Source organism: Drosophila simulans, chromosome 2L, assembly GCF_016746395.2.
Source record: "Drosophila simulans strain w501 chromosome 2L, Prin_Dsim_3.1, whole genome shotgun sequence".
Taxonomy (NCBI): domain Eukaryota; kingdom Metazoa; phylum Arthropoda; class Insecta; order Diptera; family Drosophilidae; genus Drosophila; species Drosophila simulans.
This window is the reverse complement of record NC_052520.2, coordinates 14597341-14619496: the sequence shown is the minus strand read 5'-3', so window position 1 is coordinate 14619496 and position 22156 is coordinate 14597341. Positions and strand designations below refer to the sequence as shown.

General features: G+C 39.1%; 3 protein-coding genes across 6 annotated transcripts; 1 reads left to right on the top strand and 2 right to left on the bottom strand.

The window, feature by feature from the left end:
* Positions 1 to 3067: 3067 nt before the first annotated feature.
* LOC27206557 lies at positions 3068 to 5259 on the bottom strand. 4 transcript variants are annotated; one of them, XM_016180157.3, is made up of 3 exons: positions 4899 to 5259; positions 4324 to 4828; positions 4118 to 4259 (listed from the first exon to the last, which is right to left on the bottom strand). In XM_016180157.3, the coding sequence occupies exons 1-3, from the start codon at positions 4902 to 4904 to the stop codon at positions 4234 to 4236; spliced, it is 537 nt and encodes a 178-aa protein (XP_016025016.1). In that variant the 5' UTR covers positions 4905 to 5259; the 3' UTR covers positions 4118 to 4233. The 4 variants fall into 4 exon arrangements, with proteins under 4 accessions (XP_016025018.1, XP_016025017.1, XP_044779407.1 ...); XM_016180159.3 differs by having other exon boundaries at positions 3068 to 4846; positions 4899 to 5258; XM_016180158.3 differs by having other exon boundaries at positions 3068 to 4828; positions 4899 to 5256.
* A 2029-nt stretch (positions 5260 to 7288) lies between these two features.
* LOC6732368 lies at positions 7289 to 8187 on the bottom strand. Its single transcript, XM_016180155.3, has 2 exons — positions 7567 to 8187; positions 7289 to 7515 (listed from the first exon to the last, which is right to left on the bottom strand). Exons 1-2 carry the CDS (start codon positions 8089 to 8091, stop codon positions 7471 to 7473), a joined length of 570 nt encoding a protein of 189 aa, XP_016025014.1. The 5' UTR covers positions 8092 to 8187; the 3' UTR covers positions 7289 to 7470.
* A 4446-nt stretch (positions 8188 to 12633) lies between these two features.
* Positions 12634 to 17488, top strand: LOC6732366 (serine protease grass). The gene is made up of 4 exons (XM_002079451.4): positions 12634 to 14286; positions 14385 to 14430; positions 14493 to 14644; positions 14742 to 17488. The coding sequence occupies exons 1-4, from the start codon at positions 14058 to 14060 to the stop codon at positions 15212 to 15214; spliced, it is 900 nt and encodes a 299-aa protein (XP_002079487.1). The 5' UTR covers positions 12634 to 14057; the 3' UTR covers positions 15215 to 17488.
* Positions 17489 to 22156: the final 4668 nt, after the last annotated feature.

Genomic DNA, 22156 nt, shown 5'->3' with positions numbered 1-22156 from the left:
ACAAATTAAGAATAATATAATCGGATCCATTTATTATTATAAAATTCAAATTGCAGTGAATTTGTTTTTAACAAAGTGCCCAAATTAGCTGGCTTATTTTGGAAAACTAGGAGTGTTTTTATACCGCCAACTGAACATTTCACTCTTCTGTGCATATCGTATTAGTTGAACTTTTGTACCCGCAATTCTCATTTATGTGTATTTTTCTGGATGTGTTCCTATGCCATCTTGCACATTGCGAACCTTTAATTGAAATGCCTCTCAGACTAACGAGTGACTTGACTTGCACGTTTTGTTTTGACATAATTTCCACTTGCCTGCAAAAGTGCCTGCATAATGCATTGAAAAGATGGGACGGATGAGATGCCTTCGTTATGGGCTTTGTAGCGCTGATGCCGAGGTCCTTTGAGCACATATTTGCTGATTGCATATAGATAGCATTTGTCTAGTGAGTATTTACAGAGGCACATCACCAGATGAGAATTTTATGTTTGACTTGGTGTAATCAGGCCAATGTGATTCTCAAATCATGAATGTGGCGCATATTTGGTATTGAGGTGAGCACTCAAGAATCGATCTGTAAGGGTTTTTATTTATAAATTCCTTTTTTACAAATTAATACGAGAGGTATTTTGGGGAAACATTAAATGTAGTGACGTAATTCTTATATTATCTTAGTTTTTGATTAATGAGTACATATAAAATACCTTTATTTAATATATCTTTACTTAAATAACCATCCCACATCATTTGACTTTTATACGGCGTCACTGTCATGAACGCAGCATGGATTTTTGCCTATCAATACCCCGCCACTGATAAGCAGACACTGAATGAGCTTGCAACTTCCAAGTGGCTCTTGAGTACAGCCTAATATTAATTTCATCAACTTTGCCAAAGTGCAAAAGTCATGCACAGTCGAAGAGGGGGCGGAAAAATCTCTCAAGAGTCATAATCATGCGAATGTCAAAGTTAATGCGACTCAGTATCAAATTGCTAAAATAAGAAACATAAATATATACTTACATTTTTATATAGCAGCGCACATAATGTAGAAGATGACCCTCATTTGACAACCGGTCTCAAAAACAGAGTTCATCACTTTGTGGCTGTCATCGTTGGGAATTGCTTTCGGCCACGCCAATCGGTTTCGAGATTTTTTTGCCGGAGATTTGGCCTTTGTCTGGGCGGCGTTTAAGTGATTTGACGCCACTAACTCGGTACAATGGCTCCTGCGTTGTCATTTCCTCGGCCAGCCAAAATGTAATATTGTATTATCTTCTATCTGCCGCAGAGCCTTTTTCTTTGGCATGATGAATTCATGTCTGGTTTCTTTTTTCTTCTTCAATTTCTCAACCAAACTCTAAGCGAAAAGACTACACATAATTGGTTGTCCATTGCTGCTGAAAACTAAGTTATCAAAAGAAGTATAAAAAGATATGGTAAAAAGCGAGCACTGATTATAAAATATTAATTAACTAACATCGAAAATAATTTACTTTCCTAAACAGACAAGCGATTTTGAAGATGCAATTGTTTGGCACAAATAAATTGAAAACATAATGCCAGCAATTCTACAGCTTCGAATTAAACAAATAAAAGCAAAACACGCAAACACAAATAGTTCATTAAGAAGTGCAGTGATATTTCAAATTCATTTGTATCGTACCATTTTGCGATTTGCATATTTATTTGAATTGGGGAGACCATTTCTCTAGCCTTCGTTGGCTTTCTCGTCAGCTGTATGGCTGTTGGGCCCCTTAAAATCTATTCATGGTAAGTGCTTTTCCGAGTTGGTTTGCTCTGTTTAATGAACTGAACATGAAGAAATTATATTTTGCCCAACAAGCATGGAGACACACACTGAGAGCGGAATGTATCTACCAGATACAAATACACCCTGCCACACAGATACACACAGTTTAATTTTTGCTTGTCAAGCTTAATTTGCGCTTGAATGCATTGCCCCTCAATGAGTGCTTGTGCTTGTATCTGTGTGAGTAGTCAGGTTGTTCTGGCTGTGAGTGTGAGTGTGGCAGTGCTTGTATCTGTGTGTTTTGGATTGCATGCACGAATAACAGGACACGGCAGGAAATGCCAAAGAAAAAGCGACACACACAAATCCCCTCTGCGGATTGCAGCTGACGAGCGTCCTCCGCCCAGTCAGCATTTGCTTGAAAGCGTGTGATCCGATCCGGGCCATTGCTCATATTTGACTGCGGTCGTTGTCGGTTGTCAGTTTGGCGATCTATACAGGAATAAGCAGAACAATTACCGTAAATGTCGGTTGGACACACACCTATATTCTGTGATTGCAGCGCACAAAACCAATCCATAGCGCAGGCTTAGCTTTGTTGGCATTATTTGGCTACCCTCTATATACTACAGAATATCTCGAACCGGCATAAAAACATTGGTTGTTTAGGCAAGTGTACCCACCTTAAATATTCTTCAACATTACAAACCTATACTCAAGTGTACACTTTCGAGACATTAGATATTCAATGCTCATCAGACTGGTACATTTTTGCGGTGGTTCCTGAGCTTCACATCCCGTTCGGCTAATCTAAAATTTACGCTAGGGTTTGCTAGGGATATGGCCAATTCTCCAGCAGAATAAGATGAAATAACACCATCCACTAATGCGCATTGATTTTCGCATTTCTACTGGCGTCATTTTCCATTGTTATCCGTCGCTCTTGTTGTTTAGCAACGGCTCTGATGGTTCCGACGGTGAACTAATAGCAGCGGATGTGGTTAAAAGCATTTGCCCGGCTACCTTTTTCATAGACCATTAAATTTGCATTTGCTGACGCTCACTGGCGCGATTGGCTGTCGGGAAGGCTGCCATTTCCATCTTCATCTGAAACCGGGGAATTTGGAAAAAGGACTAAGCGGGAAATACTCGTAATCGACTTGGTACTAAATACTTAAAAAGTTTGTTTCTGAGACACGTGCATTTCGCAAAAAGGGCACAAAACGTATAAAAGTCACTTTTAATAAACGGGTGGAGGGGATTTACCTTTACATTTTTCCCAAGATTAAACTCAAATAAATACTTCTTGTCAGGTCTTATTTTATTTATTTAAAAAATATAATTGAAATTATCAGATTTATCGATACCAAAACATACCAAAATTCTCTGCCAAAACGTTAGATTCGGTCGCACCGAAAATATATCTTGAAAGATTAAGAACGAAGTGGTGATGGCAATTGCACTTAAGATATTACATATTACGCTGAATTCAAATATCACAAGTTCCCTCCGCCTATCTGCATTGGGCATTTCCTCTTCAACCCGCAATTCAAGCAATATTCTTCTGCGGTAAATATTATTCATTAACTGCTTATAGTGGTTCACTTCCATAGGGCTTATATGATTGGAGCCATCGGCCAACATTTCCTCTTGCGTCTGTTCGAAGTATGATTCCTCCTCTTCGTTACATAGCAGCGAACTTAACTGCATTGTCACCACTAGAGTTGGATGGGGATCATCATAGTTGTTCCACTCTCCGGGACGAATTGCCATATTAAAATGCAGATGTGATGCATAAGAATGATGCCGACTAGGGCGAATAACTTGCAAAATGTACACACATGGTTTATGCACCATCCAAATATGATTGACCTGGTTTGTCAACTGTTTATCACAGCTTAACAGAATTGTCGTCAATAGTGAGGCATCCATGTGAGGCCAACAAGGGGTAGCAATTTGTAAAATGGTCACATATGCTTGTCGTACCTTCCAAGTTGGATTGACCCCACGGAATAGTTGATCGATGCATTTAATGTCTTCGCCATACTGTGCATCATTTTTGAAATCGTTGTCTACAATGAAGTAATTTTCCGGAAGCAGTCTCTCGTCTTTTTTTGAGTGGTTTGTCAATTCACTCGCCTTATGTCCTTGGATGTAAACTTCTTCCTTGGATAGAAAGATATCACTATCATCCTTATCCTCTGCAAGCAGTTGCCCATGACTATCAAATTCATATTGATCTTCATCACCTGTGGATATACCCGATTCATACCCTGTCCGACTTTGATCATCTTCTTCCTCTGAAGTGAAGATATCGTTATTATCTAGTAGACTGCTTTCTGTTATCGTGTCATCGCTGCCTGTGTCAGAGCTGTAGCATTTTTCACTGTCATTATACAGTTGATAATACCTGGGTATTATGTCTTCAAAGTTGCACAGTGTTATATTATCATATTCAAGATTTTCCTTAGACATCCTTATTTCACTTCTTCTTTTGGTTGTGCTATATAAAGGTTTCGATAAATGACTTGTGTTACTCTTCTGCACTCGGCAATTTCGGGACTTACTGGCGCGTCGCGGCAATTTCTTTAACTTGTCTAGAATGCCTTTATCTATCGGTTTAACAATCTCGGGATTCAATAGAATATGTAGCTTATTTTCGTGGCTGAATATTTTATTAGGTTGTTGCCGCGTTACCATATTATTATAACATCCAGGATCATTGGTATCATTACGCAACTTCGATTCATATCGTGTATCTGAAATGTTGTTTTTCGGAGTTAAAGGTTTCGGACGATTTTTCATGACCGGTCCTTCAAAAAAATTATTTACGTCTATTCCCAAGTCCGTGATGTGTTTTTTCTGTACGCCAATAGTTTGACTATGGCAATTTAGCCAGGTCGTTGTACCTTCCTCGCTAAGTTTATAGTTTTTGACATTTTTTACTTTCTGGCTGACGCCAGTCAGCGATTGCCTTCGACCTAGACCATGGCTTACATTGCAAGTGGGTGTTTTCTTAATTGTCTGACCATTAACCTCTTTTCTGTTCCTTATTGTCTCGTTGGCTATTATCTGTTAACAAATGAAATTCTGTTGAGCAAATGAAAATAAATGAAACAAAAATTCAAAATTTGTAACTTACCGGCATGTTTTGATTTGGTTTATGTATATCCTACGATTGCTAGTGATAGAAAAATCAAGCCTTGCCGCAAAAAGTAGGCATCTATGAAGTGAAAGCTAAATCTTGAAAGTTCAGAATGCGTACCACTTGTTTTCGGGTACGCATCTCTGAGCGAGCCCCTTTTATAAAATTTGAAATCCTTTTAAAGCATCACCGTCATCACTGACAAACGGTTGGCACGTGCCCGATGCATAAATCGAACTGGGATGAGTATTGTCGACATCTGCTTCTGGTCTGGCGCACATGAATCATTCATGAATCGTTTTGGCACAAATGCAAATCGTGCAAATCTTTACAACAAACAAAAGCCGCCCCCCTACAACGAGCTCGCCCGCATAGCGACACGAAAACGCCAGCTAAACAATGTAAAATGTTAAATAATTATTTAAAACAGTCAAATGGGAGGGTTGTGCGGGAACGAACAACAATAAAATGTTTACTGTTTACTTTTTGGCAAATTTATGGCCTAATGCAGCTGGCACTTGACCAATACTCTCCCAAAGGCGATTCAGCAACAAAAAAGGACTATGCGAAAAATCATTCACACTGCGGGCTGGCAGTTATGTAAATAACACAATGCAACATAAGTGATTTGCATTATATGCAAATAATAATACCACAAACATAGTTTAGAAAATAATGCAATGCTTTAAATGCTGCACATAATTCATAAAGCGATTTTATTTTATGACTAATAATCTCCGATTTTTCATTTACTTCTAACTTAATATTAATAATGAAAATGACACATTAGTACTTCCAACCAAGAAGATTGCTCGTTCTCGCTGAGTACGCTTGTTGTGTTTGCCAGTTTAGGAGGCAAATCAAAGGCCCAGAATGGCGACCACAATAATCAGGGTGGCAAACAAATCACGGTATTAAATTAAGTAACACCTTCGGCAGTGCAAAACATAACCCAAGCCTCTAGCAACTGGAACTAAGGAAGGAAAGCTGGACAGGCAAATGTTTGACTCTGGCACATATGGCCTCAAGAGTGGAAATTTTAAAGCAATGCGAACCAACCTGGCAATTATATTTATGTTCCCATTTACCAAGGGGCACTCTGTTTACTTGAAAGCAATTAAAAGCAAACCAGAAGCAGGAATCCAAACATATACACCCAACTCTGCCCACCTCCACCCACTCCCCCGATACTTCATCATATTTGTGTGCGAATATTTGCTTAGTTCTGGCCCCAAGATAGGGGTTGAGTAGCTGGGAAAGATGGTTTGGGTGGGGCCACTCCGACTGAAAGGCCTCGCAGTAAAATGGCCACTCAGGAAACGAACTTCGTTTATTGTGTCAGGGATATATATCTTTTCTGAATTGTTTGTCTGAATGTACGCTAGCATCCCGGAATGTAGACCGTGCCAGCGAGTCAGAGCAATGCACAAATAACCTACGGGGCCATAAAAGAAATACGTTTACTACGTACTAAAATTGAGTAAACGCTGCTATTACACAGGCAGGGCACAGCAGTCAGAGATCCTTGGATCCTCCTACCAAGTTTTTAGCTTTCAGTTTGCGTTTTGTCCCTTTGTCGTATTTGCTCTATGCTGCGCTCTATTATTTTGAGTGCACACAACCTGCTGCAGTAAAGAAGACAACACAATTTAGAATGGATCTCTGAATGGGCATACATTCAATTTGAATTGTCCATTTTAGATTGGGGGCTTTGGCATTGCCCATTTGGGCTTCGGTTTCCCTGTCTCATCAATTAATCTCGTTTGCAGCGTTTGCTCAAATCAATTAAGAACTACCACACACCGATTGACGATAATCGAATTAACCCCGTTTTGCCTGAACAATATCAACCAGCGATGGAGTTAGCTAAACCTGCTTATATCAAATCGTGAGGGGAACATGAATTAAGGCAGGCAAAATAACTACTGATTAAGCTCAATTTTCACACACCTGACGTATATCGGTTTAGACCCAAATTCAAATGTACATTTCGACTTTAACAATCATCAGCTCAGCCAAAGCTTTAACTTGAGGCTAATGGAATGGAATGAAGAACATCATCCAACCACCTGACTTGCCACTTTGCCAACATTTACATTTGCACAACAGTTGCGGGCTCGGATTCGAATTCGGTGAGGGCAAGAAGTGAGATACAGATACAGTTCAAGATACATTTTAAGCAACAATCAAAGCTTTGCATTCAAGGCATCTCCTCTGATGGAAAAAATGTTCGATTTCAAGTGGTTTACCACATAAATTTGCACTTTGCTTTGTTTACAAAGCCATTGAAGGAAAAACAGAGAGATAACAAAGAAATTGGGGAGCAAGTGAGACTTGCAATTGAAAAAGGTAGAATTGAAAGGTCCTACAGGTTATTCACAGTTAAGTCAGGCTATCCAACGTAGTGAATTTTATAAAATGTTCAAAAAGATATTTGTTATAAATAGTTGACAATTTTATAAATGGTTTTTAGTTGCAGTCCAAATTTAATTTGCGCTTTGCGTCCATGAAGTATTTTTTTACCCATTGAGGTGAATATCATTAACATTTTGATAAGAAAGACGATGGTTTAGATACTTCCTGCGGTCCTGAGGTTCGAGTTTGATGTGTGCTCCTTGATAGCGATTGTTAGTTGAGCTTATTAACTTTGAAATCGATGACGTACCTTTTGAGTCGATGGGACTTCCGTTGGTGGACCAACAAGATGGGCACTCAACTCTTTGGGATCGTTTGTGAGATAATGGCGCGAACGGATCAGCAAGTCTTCAGACTTCTTAACATGTCTTAAAAACATTGCTTTTTTCGTGCTGCATAACTTACTGCCACTTTTATCGAGTTTTTCAAGTTTATTATAAATAGTGTGCAAGTCCAAAAATATTTCAGCTATATCCCGATCCATTGCTTCCGCTTGCTGGCTATACGTGTCCAGAGATTTTTGGATACTATCAACCTTCATTTCGATCGCATCATATTTGTTTTTTATTTTGGGCAGAATTGCATTTACAATGCTATTCACAGTTAGGTCGACATAGTTTGGAGGTGTTGGAATCTCTTTAACGGTGTTCCTCACGATTGCCTCCAATTCTGAAGTGCTGAAATCTGACTGAGTCTTCAGAGAACTGCTATCGATTAGTGATTCTTCTTTCTCCAGCGCGATGTCATTTGTACAAGTATTATTTGTTTCCGACATATTTTGGCCAAAGGGATCAAATTAAAATTAATTTTGAACACAAAAATTTTGTAGGAGTTAATTATTTTGAAATTAAAACTGACAAATTTTTCTGAGCTATCGTAAAGTTGGAGACAGTTTAATTGAACATCGGATATTCTATAATTTTTGTGTTCTTGATTAATATTTCGTTTTTCTTTTTGTGTAGACTTAAGCAAATATAGATTAACATAAAATCACCTTACAAAATATTTCGTCTAAGAGCTTTGCGACCGTCAAAATTGACGTTGTTTTTTTCATATACAGTTCGTGTTGAATGCAATTTTCTACCAAAAATCCTTTGCAGATTTCACTGATTTATTCCTGGGCCTCGGGGCCTAACTCAATTGCCTAAATGGGAAACTGCCCGCTATTTCCTGCATGCAGTGCGCAACCATTCACTTAAACCCACTCATCTGGTTCCGACTCGCCTCTGCCCACAGTCAACCATATTTTGTACCATTTTTATGGAGCATGCAAAAAATTGCCAGGGCAGAGCTGACTCGAGCCCAGCCGAGTCAATTCGATTCGAGTGGTCGATGGTGTATGTCGATGGCCGGGTCCGTGGAGAGTTCAGCGGGACGCTGAGCGCTGTCAACAATCACGAACCAATTGTCTATAAATACCAGCAGCGTTAAAGCAAACTCATTCGGAAAGGGCCGTAGTTCGAGGTCCTGAATCAGAACCGGGCCCACTGGGCCCCCTTGCTGAAATGGGGAGCCCCGCTGCGACTTCCGCCCTGTCCTTTTTCATTACATCGCATGTAACTTCCGGTTTGTTAAAGCGACACGCACTGTGCTCTGGTCCTCGTCGTCGTCCTCGTCCTCGTCCTCGAGCTGAATCCAGTCACCAGTCCTTTGGCACGGCTGCTGACAACCATGCCAACAGAAGCCCAAACAAGAGAAGGACTCACGAATGGCTGAACAGCGATCATGAGCCTATATAAAGGAGGATCATCGAAAGTGCTGACTAACTACTAAGACTACTTAAAAGTTTTATAACATGTGGAGTCACAAGAATAATATACATATTCAACAATCAAAAGATTAAATGTTATAGGTCATATTCTAATATTAAATGGATTGATAAGCTAAAATATTATAAGCTTACAAATATAAACCACATTTGTGGCAAAACTCTGTTCTTCAAATTACACGTTCGATTATTTACACAAAGAGACATTTTATTGGTAATAAACTGAATAGCTTAATTGCAATAGTAATTTTATCTCCATTATCAAAGTACGCTTCACGCAATCATCTCTATGAGCAACGCACACTGGAATCGGCATTGGGCAGGCACAGCTTGGCTCGGGTTTCCGTGTTCCATCTCCTGGTGGGTCTGTCCGGCCCTCTGCGAATGCCGATTCCCGTATCGTCGTATCCCCGTAACCTCGGGCACGAGTGATTCAGTGTTTGTCCGCACGTTTAGAACTGGAAATGACAAATTCACTGTAGGTGGGCCCAGCGACGGGATGGCGCTGTCCTGTCCCCAAACTCATCCCGCTTAGCTCCGCCAACACGTTTGCGACTCAGCAAACACCATCATCAATTTCCGTGGGGAAATCACACAGAATTTTTGCACAAACAAAATGTTTGGTTGGTCAGCGGCAGCAGGAGCAGCTAGAAAAAACATCGAAATGCCCACGAATTTTTGCATGTGACTCTGCGGCGAGTTTTTATCTTTCGTATACCAGTTGTATTTCGAACTGCGGCTTAGGCCCGCGGTGGAATATTGAATTAAAGCGCGTGTATATGTGGAGTTGGGTTCATTAACGTTGCAATTCATCACCTCCGCTTGGCTCATATAACGCTGAAATAATTATCATCTACTTACAATAAAATGATTATAATTAGCGCTCGCAATTAAAGGTGATTGATTATAAGTGAACGACATTTTATGTTTTAATAAATTAAATTAAATAAATACACATAAGTACATGTCAATTACCTTAAGTTTAAATTTTAAGCTTGCATAACCCACCAATTGACCCATTACATTAGAGCCACCCCGAGCTGTGGCCCAATTAGTCGCAATTTTGGCTCATTTGTTGCACTCACTTGTTGGGGACCAAAAGTCCCGAAGTCTCGACCATCAAATTATGATGAGGAGCGAAGTGAGGGTCACAACTTTATATCTTTGGCAGTAGCTCCTGCCGGATGTCGATCTTCTTGCTCTTGTTATTGTTGGCCATAAGTAATGCCGGTTCGGGTAATTTGCGTTTTACTTCTGGTGAAGCGTAAAACTTTCAAAAAGTCATCAAAAGTTCTTTTAGGCGGACCCACCTAAGTCGAAGCACACAGCATTTTGCCGGCTCTCTGATTTTTTTTCCTTTGCATATGTTAACAGAGAAATTTTCAACGTTCGCAAGTTGGGCACAACTTTTAAAGTCTTCTCACTTTAGAGTCCATTTAAGTGGGCATAATTTAAGTTGGGGTTTTGGGGAAAAGTCGGGGCGCTGTTTCAGCTAATTAGCCAATGCCAATGGGAAACGCAACGCACTAAACGTAAACTCGATTCGATGCTATCGGGTTGCGACTACTTACATTCTCCCATCCAATTGCTTGTTTCTGCTTCGCTCACTCTCGCCTCTTGTAATTGCAAAAGTTTATCTTTATCTCGGCCAACGCAGCAACTCGCAGCAGCAGAAGCTACATCAGCAGCAACTAAAGCGGCAAATGGTCGCATTAAAGTAATTACTTTCGCTGCCCTGTTCGCATGCAAAGCCAATGCTACATGAGACGAAACCAAAACCAGCAGAAAGAAATGAAGGATAAGGAAGCAGCTATATAATACCCATTGATCATGAGTTAACCCTTCGTTTTTTGGTAAATATAAGTTCTGATCTAAAATATAAACCACTTATATACTTTATAACTTATTTTAGAGCTCAATAAATATTGATTTTTAAATAGCTGCGACCATTTGTAATAAAGTCATCTCTGTGACGTTTGTAATTCACAGTATAGTAAACACTAGTTTTCCAGAAAAGTATATGCAACATACAAGAAAAGGGAAGGCTACAACCTGGTAATGAGTTTAGTTGTTCCCAAATTTGTTTTGCAGAAGAAAAATAAACTTGGGATGATAGAACCAGCGGTCAAATGATTCCCATATGGATATTCGTTGAGTTTTCCAAATTCGGTGTAATCAATCAAAGGTTTGCTACGTAAATCGAAATAAGCTGTTTATACCATCTGAACCAGGGATGTTTTAGGAAGAAAGCTGAGAGCTATAAAAGCTGCTATAGAAGGATCTGAATGCTTCTTGGCGAGTTAGCTCCTTGGCTTGCTTTATTACCAACTCACATTCTCCACTGATGACAGTCCTCCACTGGCACCGCAGCTGTGCCCGATGCGAGGGCAGTCTCACTTAAGAAGATTAAAGACTATTCGTTAGTGGGACTGCGAGTGCAGTATTTCCCATTTCCTTTTTCCACTCGCCAGCTCAATTTTCCGTTTGCGGCTTTTCGCGGTCTGCCTATATGTATGTATATAACCACTGGTGACAACTTCATTTGTTTGCGGCATCTCTTACAATCAGTTCCAGGAGCCGCAAAGTCGAATTGCTTTTTATGGATGCTGCTTTCGCGCTTTCCACTTTCCAACTGGCAGAAAGGTATACAGTTATTTTTTAGCTCTTAAGTTATGGAATAAACATGCATTTTAAACATGCCACGATAACGGAACTACCCTCTTAAGCAAGATGTTCTGCACACCTCAAATAATAATCCTTAAAAAGGAGCTCAAGGTTGTATCTATCCTGTCATCGCAAACAATCGCATTCCCCTGGCGACATCCCTTTCCACCCCCATCTAGTTATTTGCAAGTATCCTTGTATTTTCATCTCCCCCCGCTAACACATTTATAGCTGAAAACATATTTCTGCTGCATTTGTCGCCATTCCGTTCGTCAGCCAAAATGCAAATATCGCACTAAACATAAATCGAAGCATTTTCAATAAATTCCCACAGTGTCGACGACGTTTCTCTAACTCTTACTATGACGGCCCTCCGTTCCGCTGTTCTATCTCTCATCGAAACGAAGCGAAAAATAATAAAAACTAAAAAATGTTCAACGAAATAGCGAGACACGAGAACAATGTGTTTCACTATTTGCAATTGAATTTGGCACTCTTGATTTGCTGCACCCCACATTTCCCCCGCCAAATGTACCAGCCATCGACTCCTGAATTTTATTTGCAATAGATGCCGTTTTCGTTAGAAGAAGAACTGAGCGGTTGGAACAAGATCCGTTGAATTGAATTGTGCTTTTTAAATTTTTCGTTGTTAAATGTTTAATAATAATAAAATAATTACAAATTAACGAATTATAATTTTGCTTGCTTTGTATTCATAGTTACATAGGATTTGATTGGGAGGCAATATGCAAAAAATGACACTTATATTTTGAAAATTATTTATCGAATTTTGTTCCGTTATCTATATTAAAAAGTTATTTAACATTGGCCCAATCCTTTAGACTTAATGTAAATTACCAAACCATCGCCAAATCGTATAAAAGTGTTATAAATTTATACCATTTTACCATTTTCTTTCTCTCTTCGAATACATGTTCTGCTCTCTTATATGCGGGTTTTTAAGAGTCCTTTTGCCGGCTTTTAGCTCCAGTTGGCCTGTCTGTTGCTCCACTTATTGGCTTCGTTGGCAGCCGATTTTTCCTTGGCCTACCGCAAGCAGAAACTTGGTCAACATTATCCGCCTCTCCACATTCAGCTGTTTCCCTAGACTCGCTGAATCGGCTCTCTTTTGTCCCCATTTTCTCTCATTTCCCCAAAAATGTTCTCGTGGCGCTTGGGCCTCGTTCGCCATGCCGCTCTGTGTCAGTTTGAGTTTATGTCTTCATCGGATTGGGTCTGCTGGAAATTTATTTGCATGCCGGTCAGGCCTTGCCCCTTGGAGTATGCTCTATAAATTAAACATAAATCAGCTGCACGGCAAATCATTTGATTTCATTTGACGAAGCTCCCTGCTTTGCATTCTAGCTGGTGACACTTAGTCTTGTCTCACGTACTCCATGCATGGATGGGCCTTTAGGTCCGAGGTCCAAAATGACTGGAGTTAGTCAAATAAGGGGCAGCAGTTGATGAGTGAGTGTCAAGGGTCACAGGTCATTGGGGTGGGGTGTTGGAGAGGTGCTCCAATGGGTTGAGACGGCATTGATAAGCAAATAGCCATTTAATGGGCCTGAACTGAATACTCAAAGTAATCAGAGTGATTAGCTGTGAATTAGGTTAGGAGCTACGTTTTTTTTGTTCTGTCTATCAGGCTTATTATATTCTGGGTAGTAGAAAAATCGATGATGGCACAAGGTACCCCAAACCACACACCATCGATATATGCATCTATCAATATATAATATTTAATGGTGCATTTTCAAGCAAGTTTACGATGCGCCAAAATGAAAAGTTTTGAAATAAAAATGTGGGGATGGTTATGTGGAAATAAGAGCTTACATTGTTAGACAGGTTGACGACAAAACAGACAGCCACGTGTGGCCATAAAAACTGGTACACCGAATATACGTTAGACGTCGATTGTATTCCGCAAATGTATTTTAGGTTGCCTGACCTAGATTTAGCTTCACTTTTTCATCATATAGTAAGGCAATATTATCGACCATTTTATCGTTTTTTGAACATAACATAAAGACAGCCAATATTATTTTACATATTATTTTTTAAATAATGACTTTTTAATCGCCTCATATGAAGCTTAGCTTATTCTTAAAAAACGCAGTGGCATAACTGGAAAAACAGATTATATTTAAAAAAGGGCAACCCTCTTATCACCAAGCAATGGCGACAAATGACTACATATGCAGTTCCAGAAATGCGCCTTTATTGCGTGATCTCAAATTCCTTGAATTGTACGCGTGATAAGCATTTATAAAATCGACTTTCCCAACTGATCAGTTGGCATTCCGTCAATGGAGATCGTTGTAATCGGAATGGCATTCATTCTGCTGCTATTGGCAGTTTTTCCCCTTCTGGGGTCAACGCAATTTCTTGATTCGGAATGTGGTACACGGTCCCCCTTAAAGCTTGGACCTCGTGTAGTTAACGGCAAAGTCGCGATTAGAAACTCTAGTCCTTGGATGGCATTTTTGCATACGTCGAGTAATCAATTCATTTGCGGCGGAACTCTTATATCTCGCAGTGAGTACATATACACATTCCTAAAGAAATTTTAATTTAATCATAAAAGTTGTGTGATTTCTAAGTTGTGAAAATATTGATTCGATTTTTGTTTTAAGGACTGGTACTAACTGCAGCTCACTGTCTTATTCCGAATACCACAATGTAAGTTTTGTTAAAACGAATATGAATATGAATATAAATTAATATGTGGTTGTCCTCTGCAGCGTTGTTCGTCTGGGCGAGTTTAATAGAAAGCTAAAAGGATATCGAGAGGAGCATCAAGTGGATAGGACCTTTCAGCACCGCCTTTACGATCAAAACACGCATGCCAATGATATAGCCCTACTGCGACTGCTGTCCAATGTAGTTTATAAAGGTGAGGCTTGTTTGAAATCCAATATATATTTAAATGTAGTCTTTTATTTTTGACCTCCAAGGCACCGTATGGATTTTTAACTGATTTTCTTTAACAGCGAACATCAGACCTATTTGCATTATGTGGGATGTGTCGTGGAAACATCATATCGATATCATTAAAGTGTTAACTGGCACTGGATGGGGAAGAACTGAATCGATGCATGACAGCAATGAGCTCAGGACACTGGACATTTCGCGTCAGCCTTCAAAAATGTGCGCTTTTGGCAGCGTTTTGAGCAATCAGTTTTGTGCCGGAAATTGGAACAGCAATCTTTGCATCGGCGATACTGGTGGTCCTGTGGGAGCAATGGTTCGATATAGAGGTGTATACCGCTTTGTTCAAGTAGGTATAGCCATAACTAACCAAAGGTGCCAGAGACCAAGTGTATATACTGATGTCATGGGCCATATCGACTTTATCCGTCGTATATTTTTGACGCAGAACGGCAACGATAGGATCCAGGTGACACCAAAGCCAGATAAAGAGGCGGAATTCGATTGGAATAATTCTTATCCTATACTATGGTAGGCCTCTTACAAATAATGTGTTCTTATCATATTTAAGAGGTCATAAAATAAGAGTACGGCCATGGTAGCTTATCAAACTACTTTCTGATATGCTGACCTGAATGTTGCATTGAATAATTTTTAATTTTTGTTAAGTTGATGAGCAAAAAACCAAAATTACCGAAGCTATAGATGCTCCAAGCCCGTTTGCTTGCACTTAAGCCCAAATATTTAAGCCTGCAGCCAATATAGTGGCTAACCCCTTAATAGAACGTGAGGGATTTTTTGCCACGTCATTGAAAATACGCAATAAAATCAAATCATGCTCAAAATTTGATGAATATTCATGGCATTAAAAGCTCTTGAATTATTAACGACGAGCATATTCAGTTGGCCAAATGCTCTTCGGCAAAAGCACTTGCCCATCCACACCCCCTGTGTGGTAACCTCATGCATATTCCCGTACTATCATCTCCGTCGAAGGCAGAAAGTGTTCAATAATGAATTTTTGACAATGCTTCCCTAGCAGCGGCGACCTCGAGTAACCGGCAGAAGGTGGAAAAGCTGCAAAAAAAAATGGTCTGTGAAAAGGGGGCTAACAACCCTTAAATGGGTCTGCAATTTCACCTTTGCCAGGACTTTATAGTGAAGAGTCATTGAAAAATGCCTTTGGCAGAGTGCATCCGTCTGATCCCCAAAACTGAAAAGAGCAATGCAAGTGAAAGGGCCAACAAAGGCGCTGATTAGACGATGGAGGAGACAAAAGAAGGAAAGTGTCGTCCTGGATGCATGTTAATTGAGACAGAGGAATGGGATTTGTGTCGAGCGTATGCAGAATGATTCTGTCTGGAAAATTACTCTTATTGCTCTTCTAACAATCACAATTCTAAGAAGTCCTTAACTTGCATGTGTTTTAAAACAATTGTTCACGAACACATCGTTTTCTTAAACTTTGTAAGCGCAATGCCTGCAAAAAACTCAGAAAATAAGTTCTTGACAGGCAACAATAAATTTTTTTAATATTATTATTGTTTATGTTTACTTTTGTTTCATTGGACGCACAAAAAGCTAGACTGTCTAGACGGCACAACGTGGGTGTAGAGCCCACACATTGATATTTCGTTTTAAAATCATAAAAAATGGTATAAATTACTCATAATCAAATAGTCGAAAGTCAGAAAGTTGTTAAAAAGTATTCTGTTCACATTAAACAAAAAGCATATGTTTTATTTTATAACAAGTATAAGCGTTGGACTTCGTAATTACGATAAGAGTGATTCATAAACCGAATACATTTTATATACATTTATAACGACCTAATATATTTCAAGGCCACGTTAAATGAACAAACCCATTTAGTAAAGTAGCAACCGAAACTAAAGGAACATAAAAACGAAATCAAATTATGACTTAATTATTCCTAAACGCCTATTACCACAAGGACACAGATGTTCGGTGTCATAATGTTTTCCTGCCCGCAGATAACCAACCTCTGCGGAAAGTTGATTTCGCAGCAAAATAAATACTCGTAGCCCAGAAATATTTGTTACTTGAGTAAATTGGTCACGTCGTCGGTTTCAGGTATAAAGCGGATATTGTAAAATTAAATTGATTCTCTTTTGCCCGCCCCTTTTTCTTCGGTTTTTGTAGAATTTATTTTTCGGTTTTTGCTTTATTCGCATAATGAAAAGCCGCATGTATATATTGTGGGCAGAATAAATAAATATAGATGTTGGTTCATCATTCGCATTTTCATCAAGAAAACGTTACAAATTTACGTGACAGATTAGTGAGTGATAGATTGTGTACCAGGAAGCAGAAAATGGCAGACGAGGAATATATTTTTAATAAATTTCAAATGTATTTCAAAGCTTAACTAGAAGAGCTTTGAGTCATACCGCTGAGCTTGTGCTCTGCGTCCCGATGTAAGGGCATTTATCAAAATGTTGAGTACAAATTCATAACAAATAGGTAAAATGGTATCTATGTATTGGGTTGGTACGACATTATTCAAATTAAAAGAAAACCATTTTTTTAAACAAAATATAGCTTACTACTTTTTTTATGAAAACAGTCAAAAGTATGTCTCCTCATGGCCAAAAATTAAAACCAGATATGAACTAGTTTCTTGCTTAAGACTACATAATTTTGAGTTTACAGCAATATGTTAACGGCTTTCCGCATTTGTTCTTCAATTAAAAGCATAACAGCATAACCTACCACCATTCGTTTCAATTCTATTCAACCACTGTCAACAAGCACATCAAAATATAGAGCAAAACAAGTCCGGGAAATCGGGGAAAAAACCGTAGGAAAACAACGTGAAAAACACTTTCATAAATGAAGGGGGAGACGCTGAAGGAAGCGCAACAATATGTTGCAATTTTCTCCCAGCGCGTTGCAACAAAAGTGAAATTCTAACATCACGTAGGATGTACAAGCAGCGAAAACAAAGAAAAAATGGGAAGTAAGAGCATCAGTATCGGAAAAAGCCAGAGCCACGTATGCGAACGTTTGGCGGCGGGTCCTCTGATTTTCCCGAGGTATTCCCATATATGGCCATATCGCTATGTGAGTGTGTGACGGAGCTGGTGTGTCCATCGCAGTTGCCGTGACAATCCCAATCACAACAAGAACAAGGACCTCGCGGGCAACTGCAGCAAACAGTGAAACGAATCCAGTCCTAGTATCACGATAATTGGTACTACGCGAATGAGTTTCTCCTCACATCTTCCACAAGGCAATATGACCCACGCCAACGGCTGCGAAACGAAACAAGAAAAAGGACCAATCCAGATATTCATTTTCACGAAAGCCAACAAAAAATTCGTGAAAAGTGATCTACATTTGATAAGAATAGATAACACTATATCTCCGATTTCAGCAATATTAACTTATATAAGTATGTTGTCAGTAAATAATATATTTATTTTGGATTACTGAGTAAAAAGTGAAACAAACGATAATAAATAGATCCCAGCTGAAAATACTTTTAAGGTTAATCGTGTTTACACACTTGAAAACACAATTGGCAAGGATCCTAACTTGTGTCTAATCTAAAAGACACTAAGCGCTAATTTTCGGCTGTGTTATTTGGCCAAGTGCCAGAAACAAAGGTGTTGACTGTGCTTGCCAGGCTGCTAAACAATATATATTTAAAGGGTTAGAGGTTTTCTTAAAAGGTCAGTTTAAACTTAAGTATTAGTAAAATTAAATGCATTTCTTAAGAGATGCACATACATACTTGATCCACAATTTGTAACATCTTCAGACAGTTCAAGCTTGTATAATTACAGATCAATCGGCGCGAAGTATTTAAAGTAGACTACATTTAAATTGTTTGTCCTAGCAATTGGAACACGGAAATGTGGGAGTTGAACAAACTTTCTATGTAGGTTGTTGTTTTGAAGTCCTGTTATATTCTTTATGCTGTTTTTGTAACAAATGAAGCATTTCGCATTATGTTTCGTTACTCCCTAAAAGCACCACACAATTTACACACACACATCCGCGAATTCAGGTTCGCTAACTGTCAGCAAATCCTTTACATCTCACATAGACACGTCAAAAACCACATTTATTATGCAGAGATGCAACTTGCCTAGGAAGTTGACGACGGAAAGCTTTTTAGTTTGCTCCTGTATGTTTTTAGTTTGTGCAGACTGGAGTAGTAAAAAGAGTGTGTCTTTTCTTATATTCCGCTGCTTGTACAAAATTAAAAGGACTCGCATAGATGGGTTATTGTAAGGGTTTAAGCCTTAACTGAGCAAAATGTGGTTGGTTAATCTGTCTTTGCATGTATAAATAAAGAACAATTTTATATTTTAGCACCATTTTAAAATTTTATATTTTAACACATTTATACCCGAACATTTAACTTCTGTATTATTTATTATATGAAGATACACCTTTAGTGCTTTAAATTTCACTGAAAAAGAACTTTTTCAAAAATTTTATATTTAATTATTCATATCATTATTTCTTATTTATATTGGTGTTTTATGGTTCTATTTTAATTATAGCAGGCTTGCGATAAGCGCAAATTATTGAAAATAAATGTTAAATGTCAAATGTTGTCGTTTCAAACTGTCGCTTCCCTTAAATGATTCAATTAAAGAAACAATTTGCATTCGATTTTAAACGATTTTTATTTTCATTTTAACTTTTTCCACGACAACAATTACTGCTGCAAATAAATTACATTAAAATAGGCAGGGGAAACTGAACGATGCTGTAGACAGCGAGAATTTAATGCCAGTCCTGTCGAAATAAGTTCATCAGAGGACACCCAATGTTGGTTGCGTGAACTGAAAATATTTGATATAAAATGTTTCAGAAAGGTATATGCCACTTGGAATTACGAAGAGACTCCTAAATTTTTCATATTATGGCTCTATGAAAATGGTGTTTAATTATTTATTTTTGTATGTAATTTTCTTTTCTGCACATTAAGAATTTATGTTCTTCGGTATCCGATACTAATTTCAGTAATTTCAGAAACCTGTATATCCCGAGGGCTTTGTAATATTCGTTCGTAAAAATCCACAAATACATTTCCGCTTCTGAGTGTCTCTGATCGTTATGTTGTTTCAGTTGTCCTTTTAATTTGCATATCAATGGGCAGCGATTCGACCCGTTTTCCTGGCCGCGCCCAAAATGCATCCATCAGCATTTCCATATGTCGACATCGTCATCGACAGGAGCGGAAAGGACAACACTTTTGCCCAGTAGCGAAGGCAATCGGGCAATTTGTTGTTGTCATTTGGCACCTGTGAAGTTGTGCGCTGGACTGCGCGTTTTAAATTCATTTAACCGCAAAAATGTCAAGCCGCAAAAGAGTTAATGCCACGCCCAATGGCCGCAGCTTCCCCCTTTACGACGATGCTGAATTTAATTACTCAAGTGGCAGGCACATAAAAAACGTCCGGAAAGAAGTTAGTATTGGGAGCGGATTACTATACATATACAATTGTGTGTGTGTGGGTGAATTTATAGCCATTGAATATAATTTTTTCCCATGTGACTTTCATGTCGAGCAGGAGCATGAACATTCACCAAGAATGTCCAAGGACGGATAATCAGAACAACAGAAAATCTGAAAGAACAATGAAACATTTTCCTTGATTTTATATCCCCTGTTGTCATGAGTTTTCCTTAACGGTTGATTGTGAAAAGACAAATGAGTTAAATGATATTAAGCGGAAATTATATTTATTGTATTTATATACGAAGGTCTTTTCAGTGGCATTTTAGAGAGCACCAATTTTGGTTCTACATTTAGCTACTAGCCGAACGACTATACTATATATCTGATAGAACTTACCACTTTTAAGCTTAATGCCGAAAAAACCCAACAAACTTAGGGCGATGCACGAGAGGGGAAACTGTTGCCATTTCGCCGTAAGTGGCAGTTTTTCGCATCCCAGTGGGAGATTCCCCTGCTGCAGGCATTTGCTGCTGCCTACCGAGATCCCGACAGAACTCCCCGGTTAAAATATTCGATTTCTGGCACTTGCCAGCCAACTCTTTAAATATGCATTATGTACATTTGTAGCACGCCCCGAGACAGAGGTTTGGAACCGACCTAGGGGATCGTGAGGTTGGGGAGGAGCCTTCGGTGCTAGTGCCTAATGGCACTTAAGCTTAGGCATCTCCTCTGGTGGATGGGATGCCCGCAGCCCATGCCCCCCTGCTCTCCTGCCTTTTGGTGGTCCTGGACCCACTATATCACCGCTGGTTCTGCTGGAACGTGATTCGTTGACGCCCTACGACTTTGCTTTGGTTCCGCATCTCGCATTTTTGCCTAGGTGCAAATGCAAATTTCAGGAAAATCTGATTTCGTCTATGGATTCCTTGCTACTCCTGCATAATTTATACGCACAATGCAAGCATCCAACAGTTGGTGAGGGATTGCTCAAGAAACGGAAATGGTGTAATGGCGGATGTAATACAGATATTCCAGATATATGCTATATTTATACTATTCCTGCATGGCGGTAGGAATAATAGGTTGGAGAATAATTAGCGAAAGCAGGAAACTATGATAAATTTTCATCTACTTACATAAATCGTTATCAAAATAAATTCATAAATTTAAAAAGTAACATTCTTCTTCTCATAAGATCAGAATTGTCTAACTTACTTGCATAACTTGAAGGTTTGATTAAATGAGAAAAATAGTTAAAAAAGTATTAATATATAATGATTCGCTTCATAGTGGTAAGTATTAAGTAAGTAAGTATTTTTTTCCCGATCAATAAAATCAATTAATTAAGTTCAGTAAGTCAATCCTTGCTTTTTGTTCATTTTTTTCCATCCGATTGCTTTGTTATCCCAATATTTTTTTCCTATCTGTGTCGGTGTCTGCAGCGAAAAAAAGGGGAAAAACTCTGAAATGACGCCACTAAAGTCCGTGCTGCATAGCCGCGGGCTGCATTAACACAATCTTTGTAAATAAGCTTTTATCCGTGCCACGCAGGAGCATCTCTCCACCCATTTTAAGCATTTCTGTACCACCCAGTTTTCCAGCTTTCTCTGTTCTTCGCAGACGTATTGTCCAAACCGAGTCGAAAGGGGCTTGCTTTCTCTTTATCTCTGTGCGCTGAGGCTTTTGTTTGGGCAACAACAACCGAAACAGACGCCGCGGAGCCGCAGCGGCGCAGGGTTCAGTCGTGCAACGGGGCGTATGCGTAATGTTTCCACTTTTTGTCCATACATATGCCTGCCAGTGTGTATTTGTGTTGAAGTCTTTTGTGTGCCGACGGTTGTAATTATTGCTACTGCTACCGCTACCGTCGTTGCTTTCCTTTTGCTTTACCTTCAGCCATATCGTTCCGACATACATACATATATATACATGTATATATACATATATATATAAATTTGTATAGAAACACACATACTTCTGGTCTTTCTTTTCGGTCAGAGCTTGTTCTGGGTTTTCCACACTTCATGGCCTGGCAAC

Bases quoted from the DNA above. Each gene is read 5' to 3' on its own strand.
- LOC6732366 (XM_002079451.4), top strand. From the start codon at position 14,058: ATGGAGATCGTTGTAATCGGAATGGCATTCATTCTGCTGCTATTGGCA. The intron at 14,287-14,384 runs GTGAGTACATAT...TTTTGTTTTAAG, and splicing joins CGGAACTCTTATATCTCGCA to GACTGGTACTAACTGCAGCT. The intron at 14,645-14,741 runs GTGAGGCTTGTT...TTTCTTTAACAG, and splicing joins GTCCAATGTAGTTTATAAAG to CGAACATCAGACCTATTTGC.
- LOC6732368 (XM_016180155.3), bottom strand. From the start codon at position 8,091: ATGTCGGAAACAAATAATACTTGTACAAATGACATCGCGCTGGAGAAA. The intron at 7,516-7,566 runs GTACGTCATCGA...ATCGCTATCAAG, and splicing joins AAGTCCCATCGACTCAAAAG to GAGCACACATCAAACTCGAA.